General features: G+C 54.8%; 6 protein-coding genes across 6 annotated transcripts; 3 read left to right on the top strand and 3 right to left on the bottom strand.

Annotated features, from left to right (window-relative positions):
* Window positions 1-39: 39 nt before the first annotated feature.
* J4E88_009919 (uncharacterized protein) lies at window positions 40-4,806 on the top strand (the record flags this gene model as incomplete). The annotated part of the gene is made up of 5 exons (XM_049403517.1): window positions 40-165; window positions 216-2,089; window positions 2,138-2,358; window positions 2,792-3,362; window positions 3,408-4,806. 5 exons carry the CDS (start codon window positions 40-42, stop codon window positions 4,804-4,806), a joined length of 4,191 nt encoding a protein of 1,396 aa, XP_049250679.1.
* A 1,668-nt stretch (window positions 4,807-6,474) lies between these two features.
* Window positions 6,475-7,379, top strand: J4E88_009920 (uncharacterized protein; the record flags this gene model as incomplete). The annotated part of the gene is made up of 3 exons (XM_049403518.1): window positions 6,475-6,481; window positions 6,518-7,224; window positions 7,278-7,379. 3 exons carry the CDS (start codon window positions 6,475-6,477, stop codon window positions 7,377-7,379), a joined length of 816 nt encoding a protein of 271 aa, XP_049250680.1.
* A 991-nt stretch (window positions 7,380-8,370) lies between these two features.
* On the top strand, window positions 8,371-9,630 carry J4E88_009921 (uncharacterized protein; the record flags this gene model as incomplete). Its single annotated transcript, XM_049403519.1, has 3 exons — window positions 8,371-8,557; window positions 8,756-8,773; window positions 8,834-9,630. 3 exons carry the CDS (start codon window positions 8,371-8,373, stop codon window positions 9,628-9,630), a joined length of 1,002 nt encoding a protein of 333 aa, XP_049250681.1.
* Window positions 9,631-11,251: 1,621 nt separating this feature from the next.
* J4E88_009922 (uncharacterized protein) lies at window positions 11,252-11,629 on the bottom strand (the record flags this gene model as incomplete). The annotated part of the gene is made up of 2 exons (XM_049403520.1): window positions 11,252-11,393; window positions 11,421-11,629. The coding sequence occupies 2 exons, from the start codon at window positions 11,627-11,629 to the stop codon at window positions 11,252-11,254; spliced, it is 351 nt and encodes a 116-aa protein (XP_049250682.1).
* A 2,459-nt stretch (window positions 11,630-14,088) lies between these two features.
* J4E88_009923 (uncharacterized protein) lies at window positions 14,089-15,792 on the bottom strand (the record flags this gene model as incomplete). Its single annotated transcript, XM_049403521.1, has 1 exon — window positions 14,089-15,792. One exon carries the CDS (start codon window positions 15,790-15,792, stop codon window positions 14,089-14,091), a length of 1,704 nt encoding a protein of 567 aa, XP_049250683.1.
* A 699-nt stretch (window positions 15,793-16,491) lies between these two features.
* J4E88_009924 (uncharacterized protein) lies at window positions 16,492-19,803 on the bottom strand (the record flags this gene model as incomplete). The annotated part of the gene is made up of 2 exons (XM_049403522.1): window positions 16,492-17,603; window positions 18,303-19,803. The coding sequence occupies 2 exons, from the start codon at window positions 19,801-19,803 to the stop codon at window positions 16,492-16,494; spliced, it is 2,613 nt and encodes an 870-aa protein (XP_049250684.1).
* Window positions 19,804-20,766: the final 963 nt, after the last annotated feature.

Consider the following 20,766-nt stretch of genomic DNA (forward strand, 5'->3'; position numbering starts at 1 on the left):
CCACTGCTAAGCTCGCCATTCCACGACCACACTTTCACAATGGTACGCAAAGCGAAAGAGGCAGCACCAGCCGCCGAAGAGCATCACGGCGGTGGACACATAACAGTCACGGCGCAGCAATCGCGGTACGCAGTTGATTCTGTCGATGCACCCGCGTCGAAAGAGGTTAGCAATCAGCGGAGCTCTCTCACATATACCCGAGTTGATTCACGTAGATACTCGTCAAAGACCTGTCTATCACAGTCGCTAACCGCGAACTACTATCACGTACAACACTTCACCTGGTAGAAGCACGCCACTACGTGATGGTAGGTCGAAACGGAACAGGAAAGTCGACACTCCTCAAAGCCATCGCCGATGGTCTGGTTCCGGGTATACCATGGAGTACGCGCATTCTCCTTCTAGGTCAGACGAGAGAGGACGACTTGGGAGATGAGATGACTGCGTTGAGCCTGGAGAGCGAGACTGTCCTGCAGCATGTTGTCCGGAGTGATCGGGTTCGAGAGCGCTACGTGCGAGAAGCGAAATTGCTTAGTGAGGCGGTCGAGAACTCTGTTGATTCCATGGCACCGGTTCAGGCGTACAGGCGTATTGGGCATGAAAGATTAGGTTTGCAATTGAGAGAGGGTCATCGGATTGCTGAGAGGAGGAGTGGTGCTCGGGGTAAAGCAGCCAGGAAGGAGCTGATTAAGCTTGAAGAGCGCTTCGAAGAATCTGAGAAGCGGCTGCAGGAGACTGAGATCGATGCTACCAAGCTCAGCGAAGAGACACAGGCAGCTGCGGATTTGCTTGCTGGTGTGCAGGCCTCCCTCGAGCTCATGGATGCAGCTGAGGCAGAAGCGAAAGCACGCGTGGTCTTGCTAGGCCTTGGCTTCAAGGCGGATCGCATCGACAGGCCTGTGTCGGAACTCTCAGGAGGATGGAAGACGCGCTGCGATCTAGCTTGTGCTCTCACACAGTATGCGGACGTACTACTTCTGGACGAGCCCACCAACTTCCTAGACTTGCCGTCAATTATCTGGCTACAAGACTATATCCGCAATCTCAAAGGCACGACTGTCCTCATAACGACCCATGATCGCGACTTTGGAGACGCGGTAGCCGAAGAGCTCATTGTCCTCCGCAACCAGGTTCTCGAGACTTTCCGCGGTAACCTCAGTCTGTACGAGCGCGAAAGATGGAAGAAGGTCAGGTACATGACTAAGATGAAGGATGCCCAGGACAAGCAGAAGAAGCACATTGAGAAGACCATCGCAGGCAACATCAAGGCCGCCAAGGACAAGGGAGACGACAAGAAATTGAAACAGGCTGCGTCTCGGAAGAAAAAACTTGATGATAGAATGGGGCTGCAGGTCAGTGCCAAAGGTGGTCGCTTCAAGCTGAACCGCGATCTCGCAGGCTATCACACGACGCAGCGGGCGGAGATTGAGATACCTGATTTTGATCCCCCAGTGCACCTCTCCTTCCCACATCAGCCGCCCGAGTTGAAGTTTCCCGGGGCACTGGTAAGTATAGAGAAGGTGTCATTTGCATACCCTGGGCGAAAGAAATTGCCCATCTTGACCGACGTCAGTCTGACCATACATCCGAGGGACCGGGTAGGTTTAGCAGGCCTGAACGGTTCGGGCAAGACGACGCTGGTCTCCATAATAATGGGCGGTGATGAAGAGGGCGGTCTCAAGCCCACATCTGGCAGTGTCGCGCGCCATGCAAGGGTGAAGATTGGCCGCTTCTCGCAGCAGTCGGTCGAAGAGCTCACTGCGACCGCGGCTGCCAACCCTCAGACGACAGCGCTCCGGCACGTGATGGAAAGTATTAGCGAGGGCGCACAGGAGAAGGATGCGCGGACAGTGCTGGGTGGACTGGGACTCCATGGCCAGACGGTGTCGGATGTTCCGCTCGTGCTCCTGTCGGGAGGGCAGAAGGTCAGGGTCGCACTTGCCAAGTTGCTATGGCCGCCGCCGCAACTGCTCATTCTCGACGAGGTGACGACGCACCTCGACGCTGATACTATTTTGGGTCTCGTGATGGCGCTGCGCGAGTACGATGGAGCGCTGCTGGTGGTGACACACGACCGGTTCTTCATGAGGTGAGATTATTGCAGTCAATAAATAGAGTTCTTACTAACACCCCGCAGAACGGTGGTGCAGAGGGAGTCGGCGTACAAGCTAGCGCCAGGGGTTCACGCGTCCGAGGGCGAGGCTGACGACAGCAGCGAGTCGGAGGATGAAGCGCCAGGGTTAGCTCCGGGGAGCGTTTTTCGGCTGACTAGAGGGCAGCTCAGGAAGCTTGACGGCGGCATGGACGAGTATGAGGACATTGCGGCGCGGACAGCGGCGAGGCTGGCCAGGGCGGAAAGTAAGTAGAGCGAAAATAGACGCGAGTGCAATTTGTGCGTCGCGTCCAGAGTCCGTAGAGTCCTGTCAGACAGGTCGGGCCCTTTGGTTCGGGCGGGCTGGCTTCCCGCTGCACGCACGGCTGACTGCGCGCCTCCTGCGCGCGCATCATAGTGCCCGGCAGAGGCATTAGGGGCAGCTTTTCGCGCCAAGCCGCAGCGAGATAATATTGCTCCAACGAACGCGTCGCTCCTTTTGCCTGCAGCGTCCAATTGGTCTCCTCTCATTAGCCATTGGCGTGCACTATGCCCATCTTTCCTTGTATACTACCCCTTCCGACCGTAATAGTAATGTCATAGCTGCAGCTATAATCCTTCTACCCAAGGCACGCATGAACGACTCTGCGTATCGAGATAAGCTCGAGCTTGGGAACCCTGAGTAATAATATCTGCAAGCCATCATGGGCGAAACCGAATCGTCCACGCCTCGCTCCACCGCCGAACCACAGCTCAAGGCGGCCAAGGACAAGAACTGTCCCTTTTGCGGCCAGGCCTTCACCTCGTCCAGCCTGGGACGCCATCTGGACCTGTACATCCGCCCGAAAAATCCAAAGGCGCCCGATGGCGTGCACAATGTCGACGAGATACGGAAGCTGCGCGGCGGCATCACACGGCGGCAGGCCAAGGGCAGCGTGTCAACACCGCGGAGAGACGACAGCGGCACGAGCACGCCCGCGAACAAGAAGCGCATAGCGAGCGAGGATTCGGTCCTCGTGCAGAGCCCGGAAGACGACGATGAGCCGCTCGAGGTGGGCAAGACGAGGGGGCAGTTCAAGGATGTGAGCTGGGGAAGCGGCCACCGGCCCTCACGACTCAACACCAAAACACCAGACCCGCGCCGGGACGCATCGCGGCAGTCGCGAAAAGCCGAGCTGGACCAGAGGCAGAAGTCGAATGAGGAGACTGAGATTGCGAGTGCCACCGAGATGGCGCTGCGGGAGCTACTGAAGAGCGTGCAAGTAGCCAAGTACGTCACCAATTCACTCACCATATATCCTGCTAACAGCACCAGCGCAAAAGCATCCGGCTCCGGCCTCTTCGAATTCGACCCCTACACCCAGAGCTTCCCCTCGCTGTGCCTCCAGATCCTCCCCGCGCCCTCTACCCTCTTCTCCCCCACGCCCTTTCCCACGTCCGAGTCATGGTCCATCACCCCGCCGGGACAGAAGCAGTTCGAAGCGCTGAATAAGCAGGTCCGCGAGCGTCTGCTTGCCTACCAGCGCCAGCGCCAGATCAACCAGGTCTATCCCTCGGGCTCACACTCTTCCGCTCCTTCCACCACCACCTCGCCCCTGCCCACCCCACCGCTCTTCGACCACGACCCACAACGCCTCTTTGGCCACATTGCAGACGCCTTCCACCACTGGACACAGCAGTCAGATAAGACGAGGCAGGAGTGCTGGCAGGTTGAGATACTGCGCTGCTATGCCCGTGCCGACGACAGGCGACGGGAAGCCGAGGTGCAGCTGGGGAATGCACGCAGGGAAATTGAATACCTGAAAGCCAACCGCTGGACCTCAGGCGCTCCCGATGTATCGCCCATCAGCATCAACCTTGGTACCGACACGGCTAGGGAGCTTGCTAAGCACGGCATGGACTACCGCAACTGGGACTACGACCGCCTCATCGACAAGTGGCGGACCGCTATACGCGAGAACAGGGCCTCGGTCTCCGGCATGGGCGCGCAAAAGCCATTGCCCGGTGGTACCAGTACCAGAAGCTGCTCCATGGCTAGCATCCCACCACAATTCGCTACTGTGAACCAGCCCAGGCAAGGCAGCCCAATCAAGGTCGAATCCAACATGCCCTTTAGCGCGCCGCCCACCGTATGTGGTGATGGAGACTGCGATCAGGTTGATGCGGAAGGCGACGATGACGACGACGACATTGACCTGACGCCCCAAACCATTGAGGAAGATGACTCGATGCATCAGATGCAACATCAGGCCCAACAACAAGCCTTGCATCACCCCCAGCCCCAACATCACCACGGAGCACCCCTCCAGCCCACCCCGCCACATCCTTCGCAACAGTTTCAGCCACACATGCAACCTACCCAGCACATCACGCAGGCCCAGATTGCTCAAGCGCAGGCTCAAGCCCAAGCATGGGCAGCCGCACGCCAGCACATGAACCAGTCGCGCAACCAAGACTTCCGGCCCCACCAGCAGCACCAGCTCTCGCCCCATGTGCAGCACGTCGGCTCAGCTGACAGCAGTCGCCGAGAATCGCTAGCCATGATGGACCCCCACGCCATGAACCAAAACAACATGAGCGGCATGGGCAACTCCATGGGCATGTCAAGCGGCATGGACGGTCTCGACAGCCACCAAGACCAATTCCTGCGCATGGACATGGGCATGTCAACGGGCTTTGTCGGCTCCAACGACCCCAGCGTCTCGATGGGTTGATCGAACTCGAGAGACTGCTTGATGCTGTTCATAGAACAGCAGAAATTGTTCACCAAACCGGCGTCGGACTCTTTCGGGCAAAGGCGTAACGTGATACACGGAACGCGATACACGGAACAGTCCACACTCTACAGCGATATCTCCCCTTTTCTCCATTTCCCACATATCTCATATCTACCGCAAATTTTCGTTTGTCGTTTCTTATCTTTCTAACTACTACTACTCAGCTCGGCTTTTCGCTATACCCATTATACCCGGCCTTGCGGCTTGATACCCCCAGTTCAATTTTTCTTTATATCAACAACAGAACGGTACATTTTTGCCTACCGCAACATCTCTTACACATATATACGTACTAATAAGCCTCTTCTCCTTTTTGTACTTAGCATCGAGATTGTTATCAGCATCGTTTTTCCTATGTAGATGTCTACACAAATGCCTTCGTTGGCACTGGCGGGCAAGTCGTTGCACCGTACTTGGGAGGTCTTTTGTGCGTTAAGTTGTATATACCCAACACCAAACTTTTCACTTGTTAGATATTAGAGATATGGAGGGTGGATTGGATAGGATAGGATAGGATGGGGGGTGGAGTGGGTGGAAGAATCGATTATACTAAAATCTTGAATGTGTTTAGTCTTTTTGTCTTGGGACTATGAAGGTTTTGCGTGTGTACTGCTAATGTCGCACAGAACGAGATGAGACATTCCGGGTGCAACCGCATGGTACCGCCGACGGCAAGCAGTTTGAATGAAGTTGACAACAAAGCTAAGATGACGCACTTATCTTCATCAACATCATCCACACTAGGAGGACACAGACGCCGCCGCTATACTTCCGACACAAATAAATTCATCGAACAGCAACATCCAGAATCAAAACAAGTCCCGTGCATTCGTCCTGAGTCTGTCAACAGCAAAGCCGTCACGTACAAGAAGAAAAGCACTGTGACGAAGGACCAAGATAGCCGCCAGCGTTCCCACCCTCATCTCAGCACCACAAGTGGTCCAGCTGCCTTGATACGGAGTCAGCGGTCTTCATTGCTGCATCGTGTAAATCGCGTAAATTGGTAATAACGTAGCGGAGTCGTCTTTTACGGCAGCGTCGTTTCCCGTCTGCGCAGAGGGTGAGGCGGAGCGTTGATCGGGCGTAGAGGATGCGTTTGCGGAAACGTGCGAGGGGGCGCATTAGGAGGTTGGGCTGTGCTGGGTGTAGTAGAGAATGGAATAGTGTTGGTGGATTTTAAGGTAGCTAAATATCTGAGCGTAGTCTGGTGGGAATCCGACCAGCTGCATGGAGAAGCGTCTGGGTTCCGCATGTGATCCAAGACATGGACTGGTGACGAAAGCACCGGAATAAGGAGCTGGCGACACAAACTGCTGGATGGAAGTCGCGGATCGTTGTTATACTTGGAGCGACATACTTTATTGTTTGTCACTCTCAACTTGGAAGAAAACAGTATTCGAGCAATTTGACGCCATGTCTGGATCACCGCGTGGACGAGGTGGAAGCCGAGGATATGCCAATGGCTGGAGAGAAAGGAGTTCCCGTAACTTCGATGGTGGAAGAAGAGGTGGAAGAGGCTTTAATAACACTTTGAATGGCGGAGCGCTCAATACTTTCGAAGGTGGAAGGGGTAGAGGAGTTGGCTACGGCTTTCCGGTCAGAGGCATGGGAGGTGGTACTAGGAGACAAAATTCCTCATCCGTTCCAGAACAAAATGCACAGACCGAGAAGGACTGGTTAGAAGAGAATCGGGTACCCAAGGGGCCCAAAGCCGACCGGCAGGAGACGGAGGAGGCATCAGCCGTCCCACAACAAGATGCGCATAGGGAGAACCAACAACTGATACCGCGGGAGCCAAAAGCTGACGGACTGGCGAGGAATCGGCAGGCAGAAACCAGGCCCGATCCAGAACAAAATGCACATATCAAAAACGATCGGATCAAGGAGAACCAGCAATCAATACCGACGGAGCCGAAAGCTGACAGGCTGGCGAAGGTTCGGCAAGCAGACACCAAGCTCGTTCCCGAACAAGATGCGCGTCCTGAGGACGACTGGATCAAGGCGGACCAACAACTCATACCAACGGAACCCAAAGCTGACAGACTGGCGAGAAATCGGCAGGCAGAAGCCAGACCCGTTCCAGAACAGGATCGGATCAAGGAAAACCAACACCGGATACCCACAGGGCCACGGGCTGACAGACTGGTGAACACTCAGCAAGCAAAAACCAGACAAGATCTATACAGAGATGCTGCAAGACGAGCATACACACTTCTACGTCCTATACAGAAGCATCCACGTCGGGAAGGCAAAGACGCACATCCTACCCCGACGCACCATCGTTCACGCTCACCCGAAGAAGAACGAGAATTTAATTCTTCTTTTCCCCCACTTCCTTCATCACGAGCAGCGACCGTACGTCCACCGCCGGTGAACCAGCCACCAACGACTGTCGCCTCATCTGCCAGACCTGCTCGAAGGGAAGCGTGTTCGACGAATCCTACGGAGAGGACATTCCGCAAGGTAAGCGCGGCTTCAATGTCAACTCCATCGGGTTCATCGGAGGATGACGATGGCAATCTCTACGATTCGAATAATACTGAAGAGGAGAAAGAGAAGATACGGCAGGAAATCAATGAGCATAACAGAGGCCTGCTGGACGCGCCATGGTCCGGTCCAAGCCTGGGTCCTGAGATGCAGGGCATTGAGCGTGGTTAGATTGGTACCTCCTGTATTTTTCTCTATGAATCTGGATGCTGAGATGAGATGAGAAGCGATAGGAAATGTGCTAACGTCGTGACAGAGTTCCGTGGAGTACATGACCATGCTGTCAAAGTCAACTAACGAGATGTGCTTCGCAGCGTTCCTACCACTTCTTCAAATACTGTACCAAGCGCTCAACTCACCAATCCCAGGGTAATACAACAAAACCTCCTCTCACATTGCCCCATCGTTCACAAAAGCACATGCGGGGTCACCCCAACGCGCCCACGTACCTACATGCACGCAGCATGCGCCCCACACGCGCTAACCAACCGGCGCAATCCCAACCGATTGCACCTGCACCCGCGTTGAACGACAACCGCCTATCCTGCCCACGTGCAATCATACCTAGGTAGCCCGTCCGGTCTTCCGCTTTGCACACGGTTTTGGACTACACTAAGCTTTTCTTACGGCTGATGAAGCTCACGCAAGCTTTGTTCAAGCTTTGCCGACTGGGATCTATCCCGCTGCGTGCCGCGCACATGGGATAGATGGATGGCTAGTATGCGTCCGTTCCTGCAGCTTATGGCTAGGGTCGTTAATTGAGCCTGTCGTTGACGTAGGGGAAGGTTGTTTAGCTCGAGCGGGCTGACGACGTTGGGTAGGTATAAAAGATGGATGGCTTTGGTTGGGGTTGAGGAGTGGTGAGTTGGTTTCTTGTCGTCTTTTTCGTTCCTACAAGAAGTCACTTTCTATTCGTCGATACCTATGAGCCAATTGCTGGTACTGGGTCTCGCTGCTACAGCTCTGGGTTACCCGGCTGTTAGCAAGCACCACCATACGCCTCTGGAAAATGCCATGGATTATCTCGTCTCTGTCGGGCCGCGACCGTACTACATCATCAGTAACATGACTGATAGTCCGTTGAAGCGGAAACTGCAGTCGTGCGAGAATACTCCGGTGTCAATCTCTCCATTCACAATCGGCCACCGCGGTGGAGGCACACTCCAATTCCCAGAAGAGTCGATCCGGTCTCAAGATGCCGGTGCGCGGATGGGCGCTGGTATCTTGGAATGCGATGTAGCTTTCACAAGCGACAGGGGATTAGTGTGCAGACACGATCTATGCGATCTACACCGAACAACAGATATCCTGCTCAGGCCCGAATTGGCAGCAAAATGCACCACGCCATTCACACCAGCGAATGCAACAAGTCCCGCGAACGCATTATGCTGTACATCAGACATCACAATCGATGAATGTACGTCCTCCACCTCCACCCCAAGTACCCGCGACACAAAATCAAACTAACAAAACAAAGTCACCACCCTCTGCAGCAAACAAGACGGCTTCAACGCCTCCGCCACCACCCCGCTCACCTACCAAGCCGGCACCCCCCTCTGGCGCACAGAACTCTACGACACGTGCGCCCGCACCCTCACCCTAAACGCCTACATCGACCTCGTAGACTCCTACCCGGGCTACCGCAACTTCACGCCCGAGTTAAAAACACCACCTGCCGCCGTCCCTATGCCCTTTCTAGGAAACTACACACAGGCTCAATATGCGTCCGACATGATATCTGCGTTCCGCGAAAAGGGGATAAGTGCGGATCGTGTGTGGCCGCAGAGTTTCTTGTTTGAGGATGTGGTTTATTGGATTGATAATGATGGAGATTTTGGTGCGCAGGCTGTGTATCTGCAGGAGTTTGATACACCGTCTGACCTCGCCGCCGGATTCGCAAACCTATCCATCGCACGCGCCGCAGGCGTGAATATCATCGCGCCCTCGCTGCCCATGTTACTTTCCGTTGGCGGCGCGGATAACAAGACGATTGTGGAAAGCGAGTACGCGAAAGCGATTAAGGCGAATGGCATGGATATTATTGCTTGGACTTTTGAAAGGAGCGGCCCACTGGCGAATGTGAAGAGGGATGCGGAGTATTATTTCGCGAGTGTGGCGGATGTGGTGAGTTATGATGGGCAGTATTATGAGGTGTTGGATGTGTTGGTTAGGGAGGTGGGGGTTAAGGGGCTTTTTACGGATTGGGCGGGGACGGTAAGTTATTTTGCGAGTTGTTTTGGGTTGGAGGGGCCGGTGGGGGGGAGTTATCGGTGATTGTTGGGGACGGGAGGGAGTAGGTGGTAAGAGTAGAAGCAGACGGAGATGTGCAAGTGAAATGTGGTTTTGATATACACCATGGCCTATGACAAGATGCGTTTGTGAGAGGATATACATTTTATAGATACGTGAAATCAGAAGGATGATAAGGCAGTAATTCAAGACCGGGAAGAAAAAAAAAACAGTGTGGAAACCTCAACTTTGAACCGTGATCTGCGCTCATGCCAGCCAGCGGAATCAAGTACATGCGACCAGCCGTCGGACTCGATAATCACCCACACCATCGTCTACTACAAACATACACCACATGCCCACATGAACCTCCATTTCATTCTTCCCCCTTTTCCCACAATCACCTTGCTCAACCCATCTCCACCACAACCATCAAACCCCATTCGCCCAATTGCCCAAACCCAATCTCCATCTCGCAAAATCACCGCATCCTCACCGCCCATCCCACCACCAACCCAACTCCACCAAATCCTCCCATCTACTCGGCAACCACAGCCGAACAGCATCCCCACAGTCTCGCTTCTAGACCTCCGTGCATTGTTCTTAGTCATGTCTAGCTCCTGCGTCCGTTCGAAGTACTTGCTTTCTTTCGGTCGGGGCCGTAATGGCGATCGACATGTTCGGCTGATTTCCACTTTTGCCAACTGACTGACAGTGGACAGGCGAAGTAACGGTGGTATTAGGGTCGGAATGAAAGACTAAGAGTGGCGCATACGGTGATTACGGTCGGGTTCGGGTTTGGATCGGTTATGGCTGTTAGAGTCTCTGGTTGGTGAGCGGGTTGTGGGCGAGGTTGTGAAGCGCACAGTCATATTGATGAAGAAAGAGTCAAATCGATGGAACAAGTAAGTTCTTCATTCTCAACTATACTATCCTATCCTATCCTATCATCTCCTCCACTCTCTCAAAGTAAAACACCAAGCTAAATCGCACTCTCAAAAAAAAGTAGGTATCGGGGTATCACCAAACTCCAGCTCCACCAGAGAAGTAGGCAGCCGCAAATCATAGAGACCGCGCAGAGAAAGCAAGCGAAGACAGACACACAGTACAGACGAAGGAGGTGCGCGGCAAGCCGCGGTCAACCAGGTACAGAGTATGGGACCTCCAAGTAGTACGTGTGTCATGTGATGAGATATCGCATTCGCATAGCAGCGTCCTAATCGCGCGCCTAAAAGGGGGGTGGGGGTATAACAGAAGGTCGACCAACCTAACAAAAGAAAATGTTGGTCGACTACAAACAAAGGCAAGATTCCAAAGCTCCAGTATTACCCAGTAGTTGTTGATATAATCCCACAAAGTTTCGTCAATCGTCGCAGACAAGAGAAAGATAGTGTGTGATTACAAAGGAGTGTGTGTGTGGGTAATGTGACAGGAGGATTCGGTAATCCTAGAACGTAGAACAAATGTACCCGAGGACAAGTCCAGGGAAAGTAAAAAGGGGGTATGATGCAAAGCGCAAACAGAGGCAGGGACAAGACGTAAACGGACATACATCCTCGTGATATGGGTGTTGTTTAGAAAACAATGTAACATGAGAAAAGGGTTTGGGTTGAATCAAAGACATGCGCTGCCAGTCTCTGATGGCGAAAAACCGTTAATCTCACGTTCATAGAACGAGGTACCCGACACCAGCCGCGAGCGCAACAACAAGACCGTTGATCTGGAGCGAGGAAGCGGCGCCCTCGAATTGAGGGGGCATGGAAGCGGAGGCGCTGGCCATGGGGCCGGAGGCAGTGGGCATGGCCATGCTGGCGGTGGTGTTGCCGGCGGCGTACGAGGGGACGATGGTGGGGTGCGTGGCGGAGATGGTGCTGGTGCTGTTTGCGGCGGTGTAGCCGGCGGGGGATGACGAGGACGCGGTCACGGTGTTGACGCGGTAGACGGTCGAGGTGATGTAGACGGTGGCGTCGTACTGGTCTTCCTGGGCGAAGGCGCAGACGAGGAGCGCGAAGAGCGCGGTGATGATTTGGGTGAAGGAGCGCATTTTAGTGGTTGGTTTGGTGGTTGGTGGTGAAGGACGGTAGTAGTTGTGGTGGTGGGATATGCGACTGTGAATGTGCAGTGCTTCGATGTCGAATCAGAAGAAGTGAGGGTTGCAAGTGTTATGCAGGTGCGTTTGAGATGAGCGACGGTGATTTGTTTTGTTTGGAATGCGAGAGAGCAGTGTGGATAGTCTTGGACCAAGTGATAGAGAGAGTGAGATATCAAGGATACTACTTGTCGTGGTAATGAGTGTGGGTAAGCTTAAAGCTTTAAAAGATCGTGAGAGAGCGAGAGAGAGTAAAAGAGGGTTTGTCTCGCAACGTTTGAGGAGGGTGAAGGGGAAACAACGGGCAACCCAGGTGGGCCGCCCCCGGCGCCTTGTATCGTGTTCCTAGCATCCTTGCCGCCAGTGCAATTTCCCACTGCCAAAGCGCAATTTCGGTCCCCCTGGGCGCGCTAACGCAGGTTCGGGCGTGCTAACGGGAGTACCTGAGCAAGGAAGCTGCCGATCTGGCGCTTGGCAATGGGCGGCCACGGCAAATCTCTGCACTGCATCCCAGTCCGCGCCCGCTCCTGTGGTTGGCCTGAGGTGTCGCGCTGCACGCTGAACTACCGAGGTACCCACTCGACGGCCAACGTGCTGCACGCTTGCTGCATCCTCGTGACGGGCGGGTGGTGACCTCACTTCTCACTCCCATCGCTAGGGGCAACCTTGAGGAAACTCGCTGAGATGCTGTCATCGCCCACCTCATCTGCGAACTCAAGGTTCACGCCCCATGATCCTCACCATGCTCAAGGTGCAGCCAAGTTTCAACGCCCATCACCCCAGGCAACTTCTCTCACCCCATGCGTTCCACATTCCTCTCCAGCCTGAGTAGCCTGACTCCACGGTGTCGCGCCTCAAAGCACGGACACTGAAACAATGCGCAGCGAATCGTGCCGTCTGTCGGCCTCCAAGGCGGAAACGCGACTGGAGGCAGCTAGGCCAGCACGACGCACGACTGCTGGACGCTGTACACCGGGCGGCGGGCCACTCAGGGCGGAAACGTGACTTGACTGGAGCCAGCACGACAAATTTCGTCGTGCTATTACACCGCACCTTTCGAACTTCTCAGCTCGCGCACTCGTGGCACGCTACCCGTTGCGACATGTGTTCTGGGTAACACAGTAAGCCAACCAGCGCCCGCCTCGTCTCAGACCCATCCCATCTACCCATCTATAGCCCTCGGGGTGAGGTGAACAGCGTGGTCGGCGGCAAGACGAGGCTATTGTTGCCTGGACACCTTGGCGCGCTGTGCTGGACGCGGAAGAGACGGTACGGTACAACGAAGCGATGGAGAGAAAGTGCTATGATGGTGGTGTGGAACTGTGTAGAGAATTTCTTGCAAAGAGTTTTGCTTGCGTAGTACTGCTCAACATATGCACGGCGATGCATCTTGTGACTCAAAGTAATCTTCACAGTAGCATGTGAAGCGTCCAGATGCGCTCGCCAACACATCACCATCAATGCGAAGTCGCATATCGTGAGGAAAATCAAAAAACCCACTCACTGACACACACAGGAACAAGTAACGATCTTCCGCTGCAAGAATTGAAATTACAATTACACAAGCGAGCATAGGCGCATGATTGGCTCCCTACCTAGCCCGCCGCACTACCCCTACCATTACTAGTACACAATATGGGCTTCTTTCTTGTCTCATTTCCGCCTTTCGCATCGTGACCCATCCATCGCATTGAAGCGCCATTGCAAATCCAGCTCCTAACTTCCGCTCTTTCTCAAATGAACGCAAACCAGGCCAAGCAAGTGCGCGCCTGTGCAATGCGACCTAGGAGGCTCGCATGCTTGCAACACGGGCGGACGGGCAGATTGAAATCGAGGGCGCGCGCACGCGCAAATTTGACAATAAATCATCTCCATCCATCGCACTCGCTTTCGTTTCCTCGATCGAACCAACGGTCGTGTGTTGTGTCGTGTCATGCCAAACGCCTCCGCCAGTCCGCAAGGTTTAGGACGGGGAACCACGACTCTGTGCCACGCGCAAAAAGTTAGTTTGAGCGCAAAATGCAAATGCAGCAACAGCAACGACCACCACCACCACGACTTTCATGCATGCCTCTTCGGCTTCATTGCCGGCGCGACAATATTCGCAAATGCTCTCTTCCCTCCCCCCAACACCATGCTGTTTCCAGCCAGACTAGACAAAGCCCCCTTGCGCCATAGCAACCCGTGCGTGCAGCCCACGATGGAGAGAACAAAGACGCTCATTCCCTCATCTCCCAGCGCCGACTACGGCAAAATGCAGAAGAAAGGGAAGCAAGCGAACGCACGAACCTGGACAGTAAAACAGTCTCGGCAATCCCCTCACACAATAGTCGCAAAGATGCAAACAGAGCGCCGCGCTGCGAGTCGTGAATGTTTGATCAGCGCCGTGCGCCAAACAAACCACACTATTGTCTTCAGTCGGCTTCGACTACTTCGGCACTCTCCCATAAACGGCGACAGATCTCCTCGGCTTCGTTTCGGCTGCGAGCCTGGTCACTCTCGAAACTCTGTTGAAAGTCGTTCTCGTCGCGACTAGTCTTGCCGCGACCTGCATCGTGGTCGAAACTGACTCGTGATCTCCGCGAGCCCGTCCCATCTGTTTCGACGCCGCTTTCGTTGAAACTTGTGCTCAGGCTGCTGGCTCCTGTCGTGAAGCCATTTGCGCCGTGCGACTTGGGTACGCGGATTTTGCGCGACATGCCAGGCGTTTGGTAGATTCGTGCAAGCGCGTCTGCAATTGGGTTGCGGTACCTTCGCACTACATTGTACTCGACCGCGACGTGGTTGAACTGCTGCTGCAAGCGTGGATCTAGACGCCCCTCACCATTGCCGTTGTAGTGGATGCTGGACTGAAGGTATGTGGGACCGCCCGTGCGGGGAAGCGTTACGGGAACGAGCTTCTGCGGTTCAATGTTGGACGACGCACGTTGAAGCATGAGCTTCTGCTGTGTCCGCGACGGGGGTAGGTTGGTTGGCGTAGTCGCGCCAGAGCGCTGAGGCGTCTTGGAGGGTGTGTCCGCGCCGCCCTTGAAGTTTGGCATTGACTTGTTGCGCTTGATCTTGTCCACCTCCCCTTCATCGGTGTCGTCTTTGAGCTGATGCGCAGCCATGTACTCGCCATCGTGAGGTGTCCCAGCGGAACCGTCTCCGTCCATAAAGCGCGACACCAGGTTGTTTCCTGGTGTGTCGACCAGCGTAGATCCAACAGACCCAGCTGTGTGACTGAGCAGATTATGACGATCGGAGGAGGATACGACGGTCGCAGCGACTGACGATGTCTGGGGAGCGACATGGTGCGAGGCGCTGCGCTGTAGTAGTCGCGATGTGATCATATCAGCATCTGGAGGCCGAGAATGTTGATAGGAGCTCCCGCCGTTGACCTGCGTGTTTGTGCGCGTGCGGTCGGTGAGCGTCTGAGTGGCCTGGCTGGGCGCTTCTCGAGCTGTGCCGGCCGGATGTTGCGACTCTCCTCTATTCTTCTCCATGTTGATCTCCGCCGCTCTGTGTTGTGCCTCGAGTATGACCGAGTTGGAGCGCGTGTTGGATCGGGTAGTAGTGGGCGACTGTGACGCACTCTCTTCGGTCCACCCGCCCTCGTCTCCTTCCTCGTCGTCATTGGGCATGTCAAAGTGGACCGCGGCGTGTGGCTCCGGAGAACTTTGCCGAGACCGAGAGGGAGTCGCGAGCGCACGCTTGGAAGTAGCGTTCTCGTTCTTGGACCCCTTGAGCGCGTGTTTCGCATGCCCTTGCCGCGGCGGGAGATGGCCGCTCGAGTGGTTTTTGCGCAGATTTGCCTGCTGGGTGTTTGCTCTCACAACGGCGCCGGAAGACGCATGGCGCTTCATTCCGGGACGCGCGTGTGGGCTGCTGGGCGCCGAAATGGAATTGCCCGACTGCGAGCGGCGGTGGTGTCGCCCGGTGTTTTCTGCGCCCTGGAGCGCCTGCTGGGCCTGCTTCTCGGCTTTGCTCAGCTTGTTGAGGTTCTTGCCAAAGGAGGTATTCCTCTGCACGCGTTGGCCGACGACATGATGGCGCTGGCTCTTGTGATGGGCTGAGCGCTGGGCGCCCTCGGACGGCGACTGCGAGATGTGCGACTGCGACGACGACTGTCTGGTCATGGCGGCTGGCCGCTGGGGCCGCGAATTAGAATCGTCTGCCGAAGCCATGCTTACGTTCGCGCGCGTGTCGAGGGAGGTGAGGTCGGGGAGCCGTTTGGCTGTAGGAGCTGCACGTAATGATGCAAGTCTGCGGATCGTAGGAGTCGAGTGGAGCAGCCAGCTGGGTTTCGTTGTGCTGGCAGCCGAGCGGATCAACGGGCGGCCATGGAGATTCAATTGTGTGCGTTGGAGCGTTAGACGTGGTACAGCGTGCCACGTTGGGCCCAATGATGTTGATGGAGATGGTGGAGTGCATGCCCGGCCATCAAATGAGTAGGCGGTGAAAACGCCCCAACCGCTTTAGGTTCACCGCGGCCCGTCCCCACGTCATATGACCGTGCTCTCACCTCTTCACTACCACTACCGCGCATTCCAACATCACTTCACGACACATCCTGTGCTGTATCTGCATTATCTATTATGAACTAAGACCCTACTTTATATCTGATGCAGTTGTGCTAAATACCGCGCGCCTTGCGCATCCCTCAGTGTACCGACTGAAAGAGTAACCCCCCTGTTATGGGTATGAAGATGCCAGCTCTCCAAGGTAAACAGTCGTATAGTCATGTGCTCGTATATGGTATATGTCTTCCGGTCATCCCTTCGTCAGTCATCATCGTCGTCTCATGTCTCACCTCGCGTCTGCCTTGTCGTCGCTTCTCATGTTGCAAGTCCTTGAGCGAATCTCTTCAGCTTGCACCTCATTCCCCGTTGTAATGCCGCTCGCTGCTGACTGATTTGTCGTTGTGTAGGGTTCATGCCATCGATGCAGCCGAAAGAAGAAGTGCTGAGCAGAGACTCAGGGCGCGACCGGTAAGAAGGTGGTGGAGGTCCCGAGAAGTATGTCGGGGCATCGGAAAGATCGCCCATCGAGTCTTCGCGGATGAGACCGGCCGCTGCTGTCGATGGCCGGGTGCTGTCTGCGCTTCGTGCCGTGCGCATGAATATGGCGTTGAGACGGCGCTCAAAGACGCTCTCTGTATCGCCGTGTCGTGCACTCGCTGGCGTGCCCATCCGGGAGGGTAGCTGCGACTGTTGGTCGATGGACAGAAGCGCACTGGCGCGCGTCGAAGGGTGTCGTGTCGATGGCCTTGTGACGGGGCGACGAAGCGATCCAGATCGGGACATGAGCATGGTACCAGGGGCTTCCGCAACATCCTCGTAGGAGATGGCTAAGAGTGGCATCGATGCTGACTGTCTGTTGATTTGCTTCCGACATGCCTGGCGCTGAGACTTGGTTCGTAAAAGCGAAGGCATCTGAACCTGCATCTTTTTGGCGCAACGAAGGAACGACTTTCCGTGTTGACTGGTGGCTGTCGATGGTCTGACGACTTCTGGTGCTCCAACCACGGGGATAGCGTGCTGAGCCACTGCGGAGTCTTTGGTACCTACATTTGTCGCTGCTCTCCAATACGAAAGGCCTCCCATGAGCGGGGGTGAAGGCGTGTTCATGCTAGCGTCGAGCCATGCATTGACGTCCCGTATCACGCCAGAATCAGGTCTCGCTGGACGAAGAGGAGGTAGAACCGGCGGTCGAGGCGACACCCGCTCTACAAGTATTGGGAGCGGGGGTACTGGCGGTGCATCTTGCAGGCTCGGTGTCGCTCCTGTTGAAGGTGCCGTACGCGGCCGCCTGACTGATGGTTTTCGCCGTATCTCAATTGGTCCCTCGTCGTTCTTCAAAGTCTGTCGCGATGCCACTTTGCGCAGATGCCGTTGCAGCCACTTCTTCGCTGTTCCATGCTTGCTATTGGTTGTAGTAGTCGTCTGTTCTGTAGTGGTAGCCGTCATGCTGTGTGGATTCGAAGGAACTGTTTGCGAGAATGTCGTACGCTGAGTGATGCACGGCGGTAACAGTAATGTAGAAGAGGTGAAGGTGGGAATGCGGAAGCGACTTCATGTGGGTTGGAATGGTTGTTGTCGTTGGCGGCAGGTGCAGATGGGCTGCCATCGTAAGTTTCGGACGTCATGGGCTGGAAGAGGAAAATGCTGTCATGGAGAAGTTCATGTGGCAGTCACCAACAGTGACGAGGAAAGCGCGGTTTGGCGACCTTCACTTTTCGACACAGTGCCTTCTTCATCAACATCGCGAGACCTCAGACATTCGCGAAAGACGTGATTGTCTTGTACATACTCCTAGTAATCAAAATCTTCAAACACCACTTTCTGCCCTTCCAGCCACCCAGTAACCTCCTTCCTCATCCCCTTCCCAGCACACACATACCAAGTCTCAACCCGCATATGATCTATATCACTTTTCATCATCCTCCTCGCCACGAATTCATCTGCCTGCGCCTTAACCTCATCTCCCATCTTAGCTCCCTCCTCCCCCATAACCTGCCCAGACAAATACAGCATTGTACACTGCCCAAGCCCAGGATAACGCTGAAATGTATCCCATACCAACCCCACGTCCTCTCCTCTCACCGCCCAAAGTAACATAAACTTGCCAGTTTGTAAATCCAGCCCACCGATCTGGCCGAATAAAGGCGTGACACCCACGCCACCAGCTACAAACACGTTTTCCCCCTCTCCAGCACTAGCACTTTCGACCTTGAACTCCCCACCTATCCCCAAAATACCCACTTCCAACCCCGCCCGCTCATTCTGCTGAAATAGGAACCCAGTCACAGCCCCGACCTTTCTGATTGTAATCTCAAACGTCCCCTCTTTACCCTCGTCTCCTCCATCCCGTATCGGAGTCGAAGAAATCGTAAACGTCCTAACAAAATCATCATTCAAGCTCCCCGGATCCTCATCCCGCATATGCTCATACCCCACATCGAGCTCTTGACTGAAATCAAGCGCGATCCATTGGCCAGGGCGGTAGGACAAGCCGTCGGAAACGGAGAAGGTGAAGCGTGCGATGGTTGGTGTGAGGATCTCTTTCTTTGTGAGAAGGGCTGTTTGCCGCGTGGAGGGGGACGTGGAAGAGGAGAGGGCGGCGCGGATGTTGCCTTCGGTAGCTAGTATGCGGACGAGTGGGTTGTAGGGACTTGGTGTTTTCTTCGTGCCGCGGAATGGTAAACCTTTTCTCACAAACCGACATTCCTCGATCATTATCTTAACAGCCAAGTTACTGCCTGGGAGGAGGGCGGATGCGTCTGCCCCAGCGAGGATCTCGGTCGTGCCGGTCATGTACAGCACATCTCCAGTCTCGTAGTCAGGAATCGTGAGCCCAATTCTCGGATTGAGCATCAGGTTGCCGAGGGATTGGTAGAGTCTGTTCCCAGAATACTCGGGATAGGCAAGGATAGTGGGGGAGATGATTCGGACGAAGCCTGGTGGGCCGCCGCGGTGGTTGACGTCCATGTCGTCTTCTGTGCTGGTGGAGAGGAAGAACATGTCGGATTTGGATATCAGCTTTCTTCCTTCTTCACACACTGACGAGCCTTGCGATACGAGCTCTGGGTCCAAAAGCGCGGGCCGGATCTCGTATTGGTTGAGGTACTTTGGGCAATTCCCTAGACTTTGCTCGATCTTGGTGACGAGTTGGAGTTGTGTTTGTTCCCTGTTTTCCTTGCCTTCTACTTCGACTTCGACGTCTTTTATCGTCCCTGCGATCATGCGGCCGGCGGTTTTGACTCTCTTCCTCGTCATCAGGTCGATGGCTAGACCTGCTACTAACTTCCCACCGTCTTTCGCTTGTGTCATCTCGCCTTTCTCGCCTTTCTCCCCTCCACCCACGAGCGTTTGCACAACAGGATCACATTTGCCGTCGACGAGAGTCCTTGTACCGATGAACCCTCCACCAAGCGGCTCCGAGAAACCAGGCTCGCCACCCCATAGTGTCGTCCAAGGCCGATCCTGTGCATCTAGAGTCCCGAATGCGAGTAGAGGGGCGCGTTGGAACATGAACGCTGCTTGTGGTGTGAGCATGGCTGATGTTGGGTTGTCTTGAGGCGGAATGCGGAGGAGGCGGTGCATCTTCTCTTCGCCCTCGTTCCAGGGCATGCCTATCGAGAAAGACATGTTGATAGCTTGTGGAGTGAACCTGAGGGAGGTTTTCGTGGTGTGTAGTTAGTTGACCGACGTCGTCTGTCCGAGCTCTGGGTTATGTAGCTTGTACTGCTAGGAAGAATTATTGGGCGTCATGCTCTGGTGACGAGGCTCATCCCTTCCAAGGATGACTTTGTTGCCGTCGGCATCTATCCTAATAATGCTTTGCACCGAATTGTTGAGGTGTCATCCGAAGGGCGCATTGGTAGTGATGCCGCGGCATGTCGCCATCGGCGGCTTCCAAATAGTGATGGTTAAGGTCGGCCCTACATGCGGGGGAAGGGAAGCTAGCCCAAACGGGTCGGGAGGCCTTAGAAGAAGGAAGTAACACGCTTATGAAGCATGACCGGCATGGAATAACGCGCCAGTTACAGAGACCTGCACCTCATACAAGCATAAAACCGAATATGTCTGCAGCCTACATTAACATAGAACCCTGCAAAGTAGGTGTCTTAACGTCGATGTAGGCTCTAGACCTGTTCAGATTTTTCTAAGGTTGGCGTGCCTGTGTAATCTGGTGCAGCTGTCTTGCCGCTCAGTCAACATCTTTGATCCAAGTATCGTGGACATATTCACTGACAACCTACCACCTAACTATACTCCCCCACAATCATCTCCGCAGCCCTCTCCGCAATCCCATAAACAAGCGTCTGCAAATGCGCACTCGGCAAAAGAGGAATAACACTCGCATCCACCACCCTCAACCCCTTAGTACCATAGACCTTCAACTCCGCATCCACAACACCACCATCCTTCTCCGGCAGCAGCGCAGCAGTACCAATAGGATGATAAATACTCAACGTATTCGCCAGCGCATATTTGCGCCAATCCGCATCAGTTTGCACAGCACTGCCCGGTTCGTACTCGTTTGTCCAGACTTCGCTCATGGGCGCGGTGGAAGCGATCTTACGCATGTATTTGGCGAGGTTTGTCGCG

This window comes from Alternaria novae-zelandiae (genome assembly GCF_023758075.1).
Source record: "Alternaria novae-zelandiae strain BMP 2774 chromosome Unknown scaffold_27, whole genome shotgun sequence".
NCBI classification, from domain to species: Eukaryota; Fungi; Ascomycota; class Dothideomycetes; order Pleosporales; family Pleosporaceae; genus Alternaria; species Alternaria novae-zelandiae.